General features: G+C 37.7%; 1 protein-coding gene and 1 long non-coding RNA gene across 4 annotated transcripts in view; one reads left to right on the top strand and one right to left on the bottom strand.

The window, feature by feature from the left end:
- The window catches only part of LOC139978511 (repulsive guidance molecule A-like), a 49841-nt gene that overhangs the window by 10362 nt on the left and 21606 nt on the right, over positions 1 to 17873 (top strand). Inside the window, exon 2 of one of the 2 annotated variants that reach the window (XM_071988798.1) lies at positions 16991 to 17130. In XM_071988798.1, the coding sequence (XP_071844899.1) occupies positions 16991 to 17130 (140 nt within the window). Of the gene's footprint in view, positions 1 to 16465; positions 17131 to 17873 lie in introns of those variants that run through there. The other variant, XM_071988797.1, reaches the window with a different exon arrangement.
- Positions 1219 to 9693, bottom strand: LOC139979111 (uncharacterized). 2 transcript variants are annotated; one of them, XR_011797085.1, is made up of 3 exons: positions 8969 to 9693; positions 8562 to 8708; positions 1219 to 1924 (listed from the first exon to the last, which is right to left on the bottom strand). It is a non-coding gene; the product is annotated as an uncharacterized lncRNA (long non-coding RNA). The 2 variants fall into 2 exon arrangements; XR_011797084.1 differs by having other exon boundaries at positions 8562 to 9693.

Below are 17873 nucleotides of genomic sequence, written 5' to 3'. Positions count from 1 at the left end.
GTCCTATCATGGGGCTCGCAGTCGGCCTCCATATTTGCCATTATCGACCAATGCCCTCCGTTGGCATATATAACTAACACTTCCTGGCCAGCTTCGTAATTAAGTAACACAGCGTAGGGTTTCGTCAAACTGGTGAAGGACCTGATTTTTTTTTTAAACCAGGGGGTTACATTAGCCTACATTCGATAAATTTTACTTCTTTTAAGTTCTTTATTAGATGTTTCACGCACGTGCATATTGATAAAAGATACTCTTTTTGCCAACATTTTGCAGACAATATGTTAGTTAGCTAATTGATTCCTATATAACCGAAATCCTTGTGACTTTCACCTTGAAGTTGTTAGTACAAATATATTGTTTTTCTCTCATGGAACGCCAACATGGCATTTTGGGCTTATAGAATCACTGATTTCATATTATGTTGTTGACAAAATAAAATAGGCCTTCACGGCATGATCACCGGTGACATCATGGAAACGATCCAACATGCGCATGTCACGAAGGCCGTCTGTATATTTTACGGGATTAATTTAGAGGCAGGGATAGAGGTACCGGTATTACACGCCTGCCTCGTTTTATTCTCGACATATTACAGAGGAAACACGTTGGATGTTTGAAGTACAGATCGTCACCACCCTCCTCCCCCACGACTTCTACCCCCCCCCCTCCACTTCAACCTTCCCCACTACTTATGTTTCCATACTTGTCGATAACTTTCCGTTAATTCCAGTAATATTTTATTATAATAAATCAAAGCTATTAAAGTTTGGTTATTTCTATCCCTCCTCACTCCTCCTCTCCCTCCTCATGCTCCCCTAACCCTCCTGTATACCCCTCACTGGTCCCCTCCCTGATTCCCAACTCCCCTTCCCGAGCAATTGAACCGTCATTGTTTGATCATTGGTTGTTTGGAATGAACCAGTGTACACATCATATATAACTTCTTATCAGTGTTAAATCAAATAAAACATATAAGTACATACGTGAGTCAAGTCAAGTATAAACACGAGCGGCGGTGGGTCTGTATACCTTTTACAATTATTACACTACTACCTTTAACTGTTAATTATATTTATATACATCCCATGGCACCACTTCGAATAGGCCCTTATACAACAGAACGACACGGGGTTACACAGAGTTAACGTTCGCCATACACTTGGAATGCTCTCTTTCGTTTTGCCCATCTTCTACAAAAAAATCCGTGCAGCTACTTGGACATTTTTTTATTCAGGCGACAACTGCCGCCAAATACCATTAACTATTTCTACACCCCAACAAGGCAAAAATGTCACAAAGTAGATAGTCAAAAAAAGTAAAGAAAAAACATAATCTCAAGTGCATGGCTTATCCCTTTGAGGCGTATTACACTAACTACTACGTAATAACGAGTGTCACAATTCATCAAGTCTTGCGTCTGACGACCCTTCATATGAACAGATTCTTATTCCTTCTGCTTCCGCTAGGTCCGCATACAGTCGTGTGTGGCATGCTTGATGTCCAATATCTCACCATCTTAACTGGGGAGGAGTATTTCATATAACTGTATAACACACACACATATACATACATCCATCCATATATAAATATGTATATATATACACTTGTCTTTCATATACGTGTATTATATATCACTCATGTGTGAATAACCCTTTCAACCAAGGGCTCGTATTATTTCCTTAATCTGTCATTTCACAAAACGAAATTTAATTTTTAAAGTTGCCCTCTCAAGCTTCTATAGAGAAGAAAAGGGAATGATGAAGATGTTGAAATAAAAAAAATAGAATTATAATGCGCAAAACATCTTTCTTAAACACCTGTCGAAGCTAACTTCATCGAATTTCCTGGTTAATTTCCACCTCGGTATCCTCTGTTGGTCTACGGCTAGTCTCACGCGGCGAATCACTGCGTGAAGTGACGCTTCCTATCAGTGGTGAAAAGAGATTGAAAATGAGGGACTTGGTGTGTTTTCTAACAAGGGCAGTCGTGGAATAAAGAAAGGAAAGAAAAGAAAAAGGAAAGCGGTAACATTTAGAACACGACTTCTTTAACACGGCAATCGGAGATATCAGTTTATGGTTACGTCAGTTTCTACTCTCGATGAATATTGACGTAAGAAAAGAGCAGAGAACAATAGAAAAACAAAACAGAAATTGAAAGATAATATGGAAGATATGAAAACGAAAAATACAGCTTGTATTTTCCCCTTTCTGGTTTCATTGCGGGATTGGGAGGGGGAGGCTGGGGGATGAGGTGGGGGCAGGCCGATGTGGACTGTTTTTAAGGTGTATGTACTTATTGGCTAACTTTTATCATAATCAGAAATTTTGACACCCCTTCTTTAATTTTTCTGCAATTTAATGGTAAATTCGAGATTAATTTTATGTTTTCGTCCGATCCTGACAGACAGGCAGACAATGTGTTTTTTTTAAATTCACAAAATATGTTGTTAAAATCATAGAAACAGCGAGTCAAAATATTTTATGATGTTTCTACTTTTCATCGAAAATATGAAAGAAATTCGAATACTCAAACTTAACGAACTCTACCCGCGTCTATTGGCCAGGCCTAAATTTATGCGATCTTAACTTTTATGGTAGCACCGAAATGGAACTAAACAATTTAAGCAAACAGAATGTTTTTAAAGAAATGGACTCATTCCTTAATTTGAAGGGAAAAAATCACTAACACGTTGGAAAAAGGTTCATGACCTGTTCAGCTACAGTCCATGCATGAAATAGTAATAACGAATGTTTTTTATGTCAAGATGAAGGGGTGGGTTTGTGCTGGGGTAGGGGGAGGGGATGGGAGAAGAGTGCTGGCAGTGTATGTTTTAATTAGTATAACTTATTAAATTCGCAGCTCACACAAAGTCAGAATTTTCTCGTTGGCATTCATCAATGCATATAAGAGAATGATTAAAAGTAAATAAATAAATCCCTTATTCCAAGCAATTTAATCATGAGTTTTGTGACTTTGCCTTCATAGTCATAGTGCACATCCATACCTCAATGGATATTGTATTAAGTCTGTCGAATTCTAAAATATGTATTGTGATTAAATCTCTGTAAATACTACAGATATATACTATCAGATCCGGGAAAGAGGATGGGGAAGGGAAGGGGAGGTGAGGTAGAAATAGGAACACCATTTGACTGGAGATATCCCTCCCTTCCCCCTGATCCCCTTCCCCCGCCCACTCACCCTCATGTGCAATACCGCAAAAAAAACTCTCTTTCCACATCCAGTGCCTTCCAAACGCAGCTGAAGCCCAAACTAAATAATTGAAAGCTCGAATGCTTTTGTCAATGATGTTTTCATATGCTGAGTTGTGTGTTGATACGGAATGATGAGAACACACACAGCATTTGAAGGGTCTTATCGACATCCAATAAGCCTGTCTTTATCAGATGAGGTTAATTAGTTCATGTTTCGCAGACATAACTCACACTCTGTTATCAGATATTATAGGTATTAGTTTGTTTTTGTTGACAAAGATCTCTTCAAACAAATCAGCGAAGAGATTGAAAAGATAATAAATGAACAAACTTTGATATAGTCTACACTTTATGGTGTGTGTATATAATATAACATTATACCGCCGTATAAAATACATGCCATGAATTGAGTTATGTTGTAAAACTCGACATCACGCGTGAGAGCTCTTAGAATTGACAACACTTAATAAAATAAACCAGTTTTTTTTTTTTTTTGTCTTCTTCATGTTTTTACAGTGACTGCAATTATACACTATTTTCGAGTAGGGAAATTAGTGTTAATAGTTCAATTAAACCTATAAACGTTATTTTTTCTTCTCAAAAAGAGAAAAAGGTTTTTTTTTAAGTGTTTTCACTTATCGTTCTTTGTGGGTTTTTTTTTTACCTATCCCGTGAACTTACAAAAACAACATTAGATTGAAGGGTGAAAGGACATGTAATTCATAGGACTGTCGGGCTATAGGCTCCATTCATGTCCATATTAGAACCAAAACTTATATAAATATTGTATATTTATCATTATATGAGGAGCTTACTCAACAACGTCAGAATTAAGCGCGCTCGTCAGTATCACAGTCTTGTACTCTCACGTTATCAAGCGCATGCGCTCTCAGTAAATGTGATGAATAAAGAAAACTTGTAAATTGCGTGCAACATGAAAGAGCTCTGTAATAACGTAATTACGATATTATAATAGTGGATGTGTTGCTAATTTTAATATAGGAGCACCATCCAAGGCTACCTGGGGGGGGGGGGGAGGCAACTAGGGGGGCGAGTCATATTTTTTGGTTGTGGGGAGGAGACAAAATATGTAACACTTATATTGGGGAGGGGTTCCCTCTCCCCTTTGGGAATTGACTTAGACGCAAAATGATTTTATATTTTGAAAATTTTTCACATTAATCAATTGCATTTGGAAGCTGTTTCTAATACAAACGATGAGCCTAGTTCTATATAGGCTATTTTGGATCAGTAGCAGATCTGATTGGTTGAGGGGGGGGGGGGGCAACTAGAGGGAAAGGGGAAAATGTAGGGACATTTCCCCCTAATGTCCCTCGTAGCGCCGCCACTGTATAGGAGTGACAATAAGGGGGGCAGGGAAATATGAGATAAAAGAATGTATTTCATATTCATAATTTACCTGAGAAGAAATGACGAAAAAATAAATAAATAACGGGGCCCGTTGACATTTTTATTCCCGGGTCCCAATCTAGCTATCGACGCCCCTGGTTGCATGATGAATAAAAAACATAAATTCTGTCATAGTGTTGCTGTTCACAGATGTAATAAATTTATGATACGTGCAATTTGGTGTCATAAAATGCATATACAAACGGCATTCTATAGCAGTCGGTCCGCATGGTTCTTATAACAGTTTATTATAATTTATTGATCCAGTTAATGGAGTATACGTTCCCATCTTTATGATCCAATTAAGACTAGCTCAAGATGATACACTGTCTACAAATTAATACTTACAGGTAAAAATAGCAGTAATTTTATTACTCATTAATCTTAAAATTAGATAAGGTTAAGTTCTTTAAGTTAAGTAATGGACACTTCCCCTTTTCATGGAGACCATTAATCACGTTGATTAGCAATTTAATTACGGTACACCTTTTCACAAAAGTAAATTTAAGGTTCTTTTCCAAAGCAACAAATAGCAAGAAAAAACAAAGCTATACACCTCCGATCCTCCGCCCCCCCCCCCTCTCTCTCTCTCTCTCTCCAGAAAAGAAAATCGTATGATCTACAAAGTAATGTATTGATGGCTTTGAACTTGAAAAAGGTGTTTGAGCCTCCTCATTATAGGTTCTTATCATTGATAAAATATCCGCATTAGTCCTCCAGAGCAATTAATTGTCCGCAATAATTATAGATAAAAAGGTTAACAGCTTGTTTTATTACCCAAACCGAAGTCCAATCAAACACACACCACACACAAGCGCACACACATACCTGAAAGCTGGCGTGTTAGTTAAACTTAACTGACGACAAAACATGACGTAGGAATTGTTGAGTGATTATTTAAACCTGTAGACAGGGGTGTATGGCATGGCGTCGTATATACGTGTATAGGTTAAAGAGACCTATGAAGTCTCTAAGTTAAAAGCAGATGGCCCCTATTTGTAACGGGACCCGTTTCTCGGTCACGCAAGTAGGGCCCTTCGAGGATGGGGTTAACGTGCAATAGTTTTATTGCATGTATATTGTGTCAGAACAAAACGCTTGGGCAGAGGGCTTTTTGTTACTTTTCTAAGACCAAATTATAGGCTACCAACTTTAGTAGTGAATCAGAATTTGACATGTATAGGCATATGCATGTACATTTTATATAAAGGTCCTACAATCTTGTTTGCTGGTAAAACAATGCACTGATAATTGTTATTGTCATGAAGGGGAAGAAGGGAGGTTACTGTGGATTGCATCAACTTTGTTGGGAGAGAAGACGTCATAGACAGATATAGAGGATCTCTCTAGTATTGGGTTAATGCGTTACATCACAGGTATTTTGAGAGGGAGGGAGGGGTGGGGAGGGGGGGGGCAACCGAATCTGTTACAAAACCAACCTTCCATATTTTCATTTTAATCAAGCATTTGCGTCTGTTTAATTCAACGCCCATGGGAAGGGGGTGTTGGGAGGAATGGCGAGGCGGGGGAGGAAGGGGGTGGGTTATAAGTTTGAGTCATTTTGTACCAGGTACTTGATTTGACTAATGGGAGCGGGTATACAACAAATGTAGCTTGACGAACATGTTCGTGTAGATGGATGTAATGAGACCCTCACAATGGTGATGGAAGAATAAGGGGAAGGGGAGGGGTAAGAACCAGAATAGTAGTTGTACCCTCAGCACCTTTTAATATTAACAATGAAAAAGGGTATCGGAATAAGATGTTGCAACTAACATTTCGATAATATTGACTCACATATCAGCCGGCACATCGTGTTGGCCTATAGGTCAATAGCGTAACAGTCAACGCCGTATTGCTCACATGATATTTGATCAACTTAAAAGATGTACAAAAAATTACATACAATCAATATACGTTTGTTCTTGAGCGCACTCGAGATGTATGCGGAACTACATTCGACAATTTTAATATTGAAAATGAAACAAATTAGTCAGTACAAATTATGTACGAGGAAAAGTGGGGTAGGTTGGGAGGGGGGAGGGGGTAATAAATGTGTATTGTTTGGGTTCATCCAAAGCACACAATGATAAATTGACCATATGCTTTTAGACCAATACGTTCACTCATTTGGTTTTATTGTGTCGGCGGTTTTCGTAAGAGATGGGGCGAAATGCAGGTGGTGGTTGGTAGACAGGAACTTTTCGGATAGAAGTAACCCACCCCCTTTCTGTCCTAATACCACTTTAAAAATCTATACTATGTGGTAAAAGCTATAGCAGTTGTTCAAATAAAAAAAAAATTGCTTCGAAGCCTAACGATCCCTGAATAAGTGAGGTAGTACAGTCATATATAATATCCTCCTCCACTTATCTTCTTTTACCCATTTTGGCCTGTCAAGTTCAAACGCGCATATGTTGGGAGGGGATATAATAATACATCTAGGCAAGAACCGCAGCAGTGTCGTATTTAAGTTGTCAACAGAAATGACTAACTTTAGGCGCGAAAATGAATCAACCGGGAAATTGTTATTCGGCCTTGATTGACATCTCTTGACGTGAAAGTGGCTAGCTAGGGTCAGTGTGCAAACAAGTCAAAATAAGGCACTTTTAAAGAAAAATCAACTGAGATATTGATCAAAAAGAAGGAAAAGGGGAAGGGAGGAAAAATGAAGGGAAGAAAGAAGGAAGCAAAGAGAGTAAGAAAGTAAGAAGGGAGAAAAGACTTCAGCGTTACTAGCCCAAAGCAACTGAAAATTGTGTACGTGCTCTTTTGGTGGTTACACCAGAAAGTCATAATTAGGTCCATCTTATATTTTGAAACTCAAGCTGCAGTATAGCCTAATCATATACTAGCAGTTTCAAAAGCGTTGAATAAATGGTTTGCAATACCTTTGATTATACATTCTTTGAATTTCCCATGAGGCATCTCGCGTTAACGTTCAAGGCATTGCCAAATGATGGCGAAAAAGGTTTCGTGGGATATATGCTGAAAGACGTGGCTTAAGCGTCACTTGGTGAGTGCGGTGTTTAACATCTGTTTGGCAGACTACATATTTTAAGCTTTGTAAATAAACCATTATCATTCCTCGACGCCATTTCTTACCTTCTGGCCCTACAAACATTCTTTATACTATATAGCGAGATGGTTTATATCCAGTAATCGTTGAAATTAAATACCGTAGTAAACAGATATAGTTATGCTAACAAGGAAAACAATTGATTGCACATGTCCCAAACAATATAGGCTTGTGGGATTTGTTATGCAGGGATAAAGTGTGGGATGTAATGGGGGTATTTGGGGGGCGGAAGAGAAATTGTCGATGAGCTTAATGTATTGACTGCCAATCAGGAAATCCATAGCAGCCGCTGGCGCGGGGTGTGTGGAGGGTCCTTGAGTTAGAGTGGAGGTTGAACGTGGGGATTTGTCCAGTTCTGGGTTTAAAGGTACAAGTAACTATAATGATAGGCCTGGAAGCCCTTTGTTTAAAGCAAATGCGGGACTTTGAAGAGCATTTGCTTGCAGCAAACATTAAATTAGAAGACGTTCATCAGAAAAATCTAGGTTGTCACATCTGTGATGTCAATTGCAAACGCTCAGTTACAGAGAAAATGTAAATATTAATTTTTCTTATTATCCAGCCTATATGTTGACCCACACCCTTATATGTTATCGAATAATTTCTTAAATTACCTCATATAGAGACGGAGATTATTTTTAGTTAGGAAAAAGAACCTTTTATAGAAAAGCAAAAATCAAACCGCTGAAGAAAGTAAAAAGGATACGACTGTCGATACAGTGTTGGATGACCGGCTTTTAGATGACGTCAATTTGAAATTTCTGAAATAAATAAACTGTATTTAAATCAAACCATAGGATGAGGGAGGGGGCACCTGCATATCATCTGTAAACATCATCGGTAGGGCTACTCACCACAAATGTACAAAAATACCAGCTTTTGCGATCATGATGCTCAAACCATACAAAGTTGTTGCCAACCGTTTTTCTCCTCAATGTGACTTTCCTCAATTTCTTGCAAATCGAAGGAGTACAAAGTGCAGGGAAAATCCTTCTTGGAATCTGTAAAACAAAACACTGCAGGTTAAACTTTGAGATAAATACTGAAATGTTCAAGTGAGCCTATATTGCACAAATGTATGATACAATGTACATACCTATAGCCTACACCTATAGGCTATAGCCTATAGCCTATATTTGTATATATAACCTATACTGCTGTATGATATAATACTGTAGGCCATAAAAACCGTTAGTATGGTATACGTTTCTTGTATATATAGTTTCGATGCTGTAGATGTCAGGGTCATTGATTTTATTACCGTATAGATACAGACTGCCCTTTCGAAGCACAATAGCGTGATATGCTACATTGTACATAGGTGTAGCCTACACCTAGTTACCGTATACATATATACTATATATGTCCACATCCTATACTGATGTATGATATAATACTGTAACCTTTAGTCTTGTAATGTTCCTTGTAGTTTCGATGCTATAGATGTCACGGTCATTGATTTTATTACCGTAGATACAGAATGCCCTTTCGAAACAAGAACTCGTTTATCATGGTTTATAGCTTTCTCAAATTATAAAGGTTGATCCAAGCAACAATTTTCATTTATTTTTGCAGATGTTAACTCACCCAGATTGAAAAACAGTATTTCGTACTGCCATTCGACCGTGAAAACATCTTTTTATCTGTATGTTTTCTGTTGGAACCGTCTCTTTTTTTCCCCTTTCTTTCTTTTCTTTTTACCTTTTTCATTCTCCAAATACTCTCTTGAAAGATTGATGTTTCGCATATTTTGACAAAATCTGGTTTCTCGTAACTGTCACAATGATTTGTTACCTGTGGTATATATCGGCAACCCTATAAAAGTGAAGAAGTAAGTTGTAAGATATCTTGTATCAAGTCTGCAGAAAGAGTAGAGGTGTGTGTGTGTGTGTAAAGGGGGAAGACATTTGCTCCAGCCAAATGGAAAGGATTATTAACTTAAAACGACTGCTAACTGGCTATATGCACTGCCGTAAAGATGGGAATAAAGAGAAAGAGAGAGGGGGTTGGGTGGGTGGAGAGAGATGACCGGGACAGGGTTGGGAGGGGTGTGAGGGTGGAAGGGGTGGGAGGGGTGGGAGGGTGGGAGGGGTGGGAAGATAAGAGGAAAGGACGGACATTGCAAAAGCGGTTGCTCGTAACTCCGATTAGAAACAAACGATAAAACACGGTCTTCGTGTTACACCCTTGAATGGGGTCATTGGCTATTCTCTGGTATTTTTGACACAAGCTACACTAAGATTAATTTAAAATTTTAATCGGTGTCTTCATCGAAACTGTTCTCGATTTTTAATGGTTTTTTAAATGGAGCAGTAAAGTTGATATTATGAAAAGCAGTGAAAGTGTGAGTGAAAGATCTAAAGGCTAACCAACTAAAACAGCCAGGATAAATATATAAGCTTACAGTGTTATTACATTCCCTCTGAAGAAAAACAAACAAACAACAATAGAGAAGAGGTTAGTAAAGTAATACATCATCAGACAATCATTTTGGTTGCATATTCAGACAGTATATTAGATATTATTTCATATTATGACGTCATACATAAATAAAGCGGATCAAACTTGCATGATTGAACGAAGGAATTTTGATATTTTTCAATCTATGTTACAAACGACCAAATTTGGGAAAAAAACTACTGGGCTAGGTAGGAATGATGATGGCTTTAAGACTGAAATTGGAAACAGCTATGTAGATTTATAACCTCTGACTTTCCTCAAAAAAAGGCATGTCCTTATCTACTAGTCCCTTTGATGCTATAGCTGCCATCACTTCATAAGAGTGTTGTAACGTTTCACTCCACGCCAGTGACTTTCCATGAAAAATGACTTGTTTCGAGTCAAGTGACTCAAGTAACTTCATTATTTAAATGTTACGTGAGACGTTACAAATGTATTCGAGTCTTATTTAGTGTGAGTTTTATGACTTGGCTTTGAAAGTACGTGTATGCTTTAGGATGTGTGGTGGTTGGATGGCGGTGGGTGGCGGATGGGTGGTACCAGGTGGTGCCGAATGGTTGGTCGGTGGGTGGGTGGGTGGGTGCCGGATGGTTGGTGCGTGGCTGCCGGATGGTACATGGAAATTACGCTGGCGGGACAAATCACCCGTCATTATCTTATTGAACAATATACAGTGATTCCATCATCTGATCTATCATATCTATAGGGAAATTAAAGTGAAGAATTTAAAAATACAATTTTATAAATCTGTTCCAAGCATCGAAATCGAATCGCAATGGTCTTTGAGCGGGGATCCCCTGCAGGGTAGGGCATCCCATGTTTAAATGTTGACAAAAATGGCATATGGTTCACACAAGCCTCCGTACTTCTTAAAAACTTGTGGGCGGTACCGTGACGTCATATATAGACGAGATGCGAGATACAAGATGCCCCCATGAAAATAAAAGGGTTGCATTTATGCCATAGAGGGGAGGTGGAGATTTGGCACTTGAGTGACCTTTTGCCGATGTGGGTTGACTTGGGGGGGGGGGTGACCGTCTGTGGTTGGATGGTGCCTTTACATTTTATTCTGTTAATATATATATATATATATATGTGTGTGTATATCAATTATAGGACTTAAATCTACCAACATATACCAATATAAGTTGTGTATGGTATATTGTATTGGACTTTAGGATAGTAAGGTGGGTAAGAAAAATAAAATTAAGAATACACTTTCTGTGGTATCCATTTTGATGTACCTGCAGCCATCATAGACAAATTTATTAGGTAATATAACATGCAAAAGTGGTCTTATTTATTTTCCACAGTTAATAAAAGTCAGTTCTGTCGATTTGAAATCATGTGTAATTATTTCAGTTCAGCTGTATAGTATATATACTCTAGGAAAGAGAAAGAGAGAGTTACTTGTACGAAGCATCGACATTTCCTGTGACTTTTTTTTTAATTCATGGATGGAGGCCATATTTTGAAACACGAATCTTAAACACGCGTCTTCAGTATCTGGGTGTCATCCCACGAGTCTGTAACTGTACCTGTCCATAGGGACATTCAGTGTCTTCGAAGACATGCCTTAGTGAGACATCAATTGATAGCTACGAAATTGGAGAATGAATGAGAAAAAAAGACGACATTTTGCCAAGGAGGATGAAAACAAAATAGATGGTCTGTTCCAAGTTTGCTGTAAACAGACGTTCAAGATTATTTTGAACGACCAATTTTCGAAAGAAAAAAAAAGAACTATAAAAAAATCGAAAAGGAATGATCTACAATGGATTCTTAAGAACATAAATGAGTACAATATTACAAAACACACACACATAAAAAGTACTGTAAAGTTCTGATATGTTTATCGACATTTAAAGTTCACAGAAGATTTTAGTGTATAGATTGATTTTGAATACATGAGTAAGTAATGTTGTTGTGTTTAGTCTAATCAACTTCCAATAAAGTCGGTATATCATAAGTGTAAAGGGAAAGTCCATTTTAGCACACGACGGGAGGGCCAGAGGTGGGGGAGGGGTGATTTGGCCTTAGATTAGTGGGGGAGGGTTATGGTGGAGTATATGTAATTCCTTTGCAGAAAGTGATATTATAACAATACCTCGTTCTCGGGAAAAGGAGGGGGTTTGGGGGGAGGGGGGAGAAGGTGTAGAACGAATGGTCTATCTGCCACATTGAATCATTGTGCGTTCCAACTAACTACCAAAACCATATATATATGAATGTATGTATGTATATATATAATATGCTATATTTCGATTAGTCGACAGTTGGTCTTTCAACTTTTGTCAGGCTCATTCGCAATATCCAACTTATGTCAAACAGTACAGGCATTCCCTATAGCGACGAGACTGACACTGCTATACAGGTTTATGTTGACTTTGTGACTTTGTTGTACTATGGGAGCCTTTCATAGTTGCGTTCGTTTTAGACCAACAAAAGAGTGACCACATGGCCAGATTTTATTTACTCTTACACCTTCCCATTAAATCGCTGGTTACAAGTGGTTACTAGGATACTAAAAATGCTAAGTGGGACTCGATGCTTTTGTCCACAGTGATTTCTGTTTTCGAAGGTTCAGTTTCTCCGATGTGATTACTTAACCAGTTAAGGTCTATATTGACAAACCTTTGCTATAAGCAAACCAAGACAGAAAGAACAGGAACCGCAAAACATCTCTTTCGTAAGATCGGCTACAATAATTAGACGCTCTTTTAGATGACTCTACAACTAATTAAGAATTTTATCGCCATTAATCTGTGAGATAAAGACAAAAAAAGGAACAGGAATGATACAGAACGTATATCTGCAGGCTTTACTGCTTACCATACACTAAGTAATTGACCATAAAGCGTTGTATTTTTTAACCATTTTATCATTTATTGGCCCAATTCCGCGAGAAAAATGATAACTAAGCAACAGCTGTTGTTCACATATCAGTGATAGGCTATGTTTAATACAGTTTCGTTGACATCCATGTACCTATCAAATTTGGATGTGTATAACGAGAAACATAGATTGAAAATGTCAATATTCCTTCGTTCAATCATACAAGTTTCATCTGCTATATTTATACATGACGTCATAATATGAAATAATCTCCGTTACTCGTTCTGAATATGCAACCAAAATAATTGTCTAATGGATGCAAGATTTCATTTGCCTATTCCCCTTTTTCTTATTTGTATTTTATTTCTCCGAAAGAAACATAATGTATGTTGCAGTCAGTTTATAGTTATCCTCTTGTTAGTTGGTTATAGCCTTTAGATCGGTAAATAACTGATATTCAAATTCATAATTCGGCGTTTTATTTGTTTATTTATATTGCTGCTTACATACCTGCCTCCTCACACTCATAGCACTATCAGTGATTATGATCTAATTACTCAGTGTTGTACTTTCCCACCTCTTGGAGAAACGCAGGCCTAAGAGCTGTATGAATCTGTACTTGAAAATTACAATTTAACTTTATCAACTTCTTCTCGTTAATATTCATGTCTTTCGTTCAACAACAAAAATATACATGTAATTTATCGTCTTATTTTGTACGCATGTTTCGGTTTTTAACTTGCAACAAACTCGATTTCAAAAGTGCGAACGAATTTGTTGACAATTTATGGTATACTGTGAAATTAATTGAAAGAGCGTCCTCTAAGATGGCGTCCTTCGTAAACTTATCCCAAACCTCTCTATTTACGGCTCTGACTTACGCTATGTATGTCATAGACAGAATCCAGTTGTGAGTCTTTCTGGTATAACACTATTATTCTTCTCAATCCATATGAGAATTATATAGTCAACGCAACATGTAGCCATCCTTAACCTTGATCGAGTCATTTAAAGCAAAAAATTACATTCAATAACGCGATCATAGAAAAATATGGAAAATAATAAAAACAATCAATGCAACATAACTCACTGAAGATGAAATTCTCAAAATATATTTAAATATATATTGTTTTGTGTTTTTCATCGACTGAAAACCTTTAAAAGTTATTCATATTTTGAGTATTGTCACAACTGTCAGACGATACGAAATATTGTACTGTGATTAGTAGGATAGAAATTGTGTTGAACTTATCCAGTACAACGATATATATATATATATATATATATATATATATATATATATATATATATATATATATATATCTATATATATCTTCATTATAGTTCTATGTGTACCTTTAACATATAGTTCTTATTAAAGAACTTACCGTAATGATACTTGGTAGGGCTAATACATATTATACATATTATACATATTGGGCATTGTGTTCGGATTAAATGTCACTAAAGGTCGTAACTGAAATGAAATTAGAGGACGCTATGCATGTTTATCTTCGCCAGGCCAATGACCTTCCAACTCACAGCGTGATATGACAGCTGAGTCAGGCATGCTCCTCGGATGCATGGTGTGTTTCGCCATCGGGGATGGGGTATACTGCAATTGATACCTCGAAAGCCCTTCATTGGTGCCTCCAATTTCTAAAATATGTCAGGTTTGGGAGAGGCGGAAAAAGTGTTTTCTGTGACATTGTAATACCACGACAGAGGCCTTTACCAAAGCTACAACTATATTATGTGGCCTATCTCATAGATCTCTGAGAAATGGCCAACTTTCACCGTGTAAATATGTCCCAGTGCTTTCACTGCGTGATGAACGCCGTAATGATCCATGTATTTATATACTATACAATACTAAATGTGTTCCATATATAATATAGGCTAGGTCATTTGCCCTGCTTTCAATCTTAACCTCAATCTTTTTACCTGGAACAAATTTAGAATACCTCAAAAGAATCAGAATAATTCCCCCTAATTTCCCCAGAAGGAAGGGGCTATCATAACTATTAATAATCATGCTAATTTATTATTTAAATTTAATAGTGATAAGTCATACTTTGGTATGACATCACAATCTGTCATTGTGTGACGTCACAATGTTTCAACTTAGATATTGTTGACGACAGTACAATATCGAACACAACAACCTGATTCACACATACATACCGTGATGCGATAGGCTACAGAAAAATGCTACAGTGAAAGCCACCCACCCCCCTCCCCCTCCCCCAGGTTCACTCCAATATGCTGGTGTAGAAGAAACATGGTTGCCGGTCATCCAACATAGTCCTATTTTATTCCCTTATTTACAACTAAAAATAATTTGGAAGTGTCAGAAAAATACGGAACCGCTTTAACAACATTTGCTTCTCGGCATTTTGGCTAATATCATGTGCATAGCATTATGTTCCCCTTCTAGGGGAATCGTGATACACACATGAAGATGATCATACAGTCACAGTCTCGATGCAAGGGGACTAGGGTTGAGAGCGGACCAGTTGGTTCGTTGTTTGGTTATTCGTGCCCATGTTATTTCCTGGGTGACTTTTCTCAAAGGTAGAGCGAAGTGCGAGGAACGAGGGGGGGGGGGGGTGGTTAGGTGCGGTAAACCAGATAATTTAGATTCCAAAAGGAATGTTAAATGCTTAGGTATTGACACATTTTGACAACAACTGAGGTCTTTGTGTTTCAGGTACAGTTACATGTCCGAACACACGAAATCAACGAAAGTCAAAATGGAAGTAAACAAATTAAAATGATGAAGAAAAAAGATATTCCATTAATACTATATGTGATATTATTTGTTATGCCAAGTGATTATCTGTTTATAAGTGGCCTACTAATCTTTGTGACTGCACTGCTTAAAATACAAAGAAAAAAGGAATAAACTTTATTAAGACAATATACATTTCACAACCTGTTTTTTTTTTTTTTAATTGTATAGTTTATGGTGATCATGGTGAAAATCGCATCAATTGTTTCCCCATTATAAGTAAAGGTACGTTTCAATACTGGACATGGAAAAAAACCCAAGTATGAAGTAACAGGGGGGATCAATACACCACTAAACTACACTTTAGTGGTCAACAATATTCCTTGATCGCCGCTTGCTTGAAAAGAAGGCTTTTACAAGTACCTATTGAACCCACTGAATGAGGTATTCACTGACAATCGCTGACAATTTACTGGACAAATACCCCTGATTTGCTATTCACCACTATTCCGGCGCGCCGAAAGAATGGAAGCAAGCCTTTCAAGAAGATAGAAAAGAATGGGGGGAGAAAAAAAAGCCCTTCTAGCACGCTAAATTGAACTAACTAAAGTGCTTTCAATATACACAATAGAAAACGCTTGGCCGCGAAGTCTTTATAGCAGAGCTCAACATTGAATGGTAAGAACTGCCAATGTTTATTTGTAGTTAACAATAGCAGGCAGCTGTGTACAGTAGGGGCTTCGCGCGATACTGCTTCTTGACTGGCTGAGTACCGTACGCTAAGAACGGCGAGTTACACAGAACGTCAGTCAACGTGAAGTGAGCACGTAATACACAAGTGCTTCTCTCCTTTTCTGCGAGAATTCGCCAGCGTAGGAAAAAGAACAGAAATTTCGGCCAAAAAAATCACATGGATTTTGTTATATCTACGATCGTGGAAACATTTATGTGAATTATTCTGTGGAAATAACTCGAGAAACGTATGGGATTGTTTTTCAACAGTTAAAGCACCGAGAGAGGGAACATAACTTTTATGGTTGTTGTGGGAGTGTAGGATGGCTTCGATACACGAGATGTCCTGAGACTTACATACAGGAGAATCAGGGGGCAGATGTTTCTACTTTGTGCAATGTCTTTTTCGTAAATTGAATTTAAGAGTCTGCTCTCACAGGGCTTGGGATTGAATAAAGCGATAGTATAATGCCATGTTATATAGTATGTGATCTTACTAATGCTGTCTATTTTGGCTTTGCACAGACCCCGTGGTAGTGTGTCTTTACCATTCGTATGGCTTCTGGCTGGAATGGTTATCCCGTCTTACAGAAGGTCTTATCTTGGCCTGACCAACGCGGCCCTCTACCTCCAGATTCTACTGATTGCGTCTATCATAGCGTTGGGTAAGTTTCCGTTCACAAATTTATTGTGAGCTTATTTTTTTTCTTCTGACACCTAATTCCTTTTAAGACCGTACTGGTGTTGACGAAATTGATATGCATAATCCTACACACAAAGGCCTTTAAACCTCACATTGCTTGCAAGATATATACAACAATGTAAGTCCCTCCACTCGAGAAGTTAATTGGTTGGTGGAGTTTTTTCCAGCTCCAAATAAAGTGTTAAAGTGTTTGTAATCATGTGGTCATTTAATGGATACCTATGCATGGCCTAAAAGGTCTTCTTGACGTTTCATTACTTTCTATGATGACATCATAGAAACTAAAGAATATTATGCAAACCTTGCAATTGAAACATAAGCTCATTATTGAATAAAGAGAATAGTAAATTCAAGCCGTTGAATCATTTTTCCATTATGAAAACAATTTCAGACCAATATTTAGTCAAAAGCCAGTCACAACAGATGCATATTTGTGTTGGCTAGAATGAGCATTATAACAGGCCATCATGACTGATAATGACATAGGCCTAATTGTATCGAAATAATCAACGGTCGAATTTGTTTGTGCCGAAAGAGAAATTGTCATTAATTGCTGGTTTAACTACATCTTGTGGGCGAAAATGCATTGTATGTGCATTCCGGATCAGTTGGGGTCCGAGTTATGACCTAAGCTGGGTAGCGATTATACTGCAAGGATTTCTACGTGGTGATTGCCTTTCATGGAAAATTTGTCCAGAAAAACCT

Source organism: Apostichopus japonicus, chromosome 13, assembly GCF_037975245.1.
Source record: "Apostichopus japonicus isolate 1M-3 chromosome 13, ASM3797524v1, whole genome shotgun sequence".
In the NCBI taxonomy this organism is placed as follows: Eukaryota; Metazoa; Echinodermata; class Holothuroidea; order Aspidochirotida; family Stichopodidae; genus Apostichopus; species Apostichopus japonicus.
The sequence above is the reverse complement of the archived record's forward strand: the minus strand, read 5'-3'. Positions and strand labels throughout refer to the sequence as shown.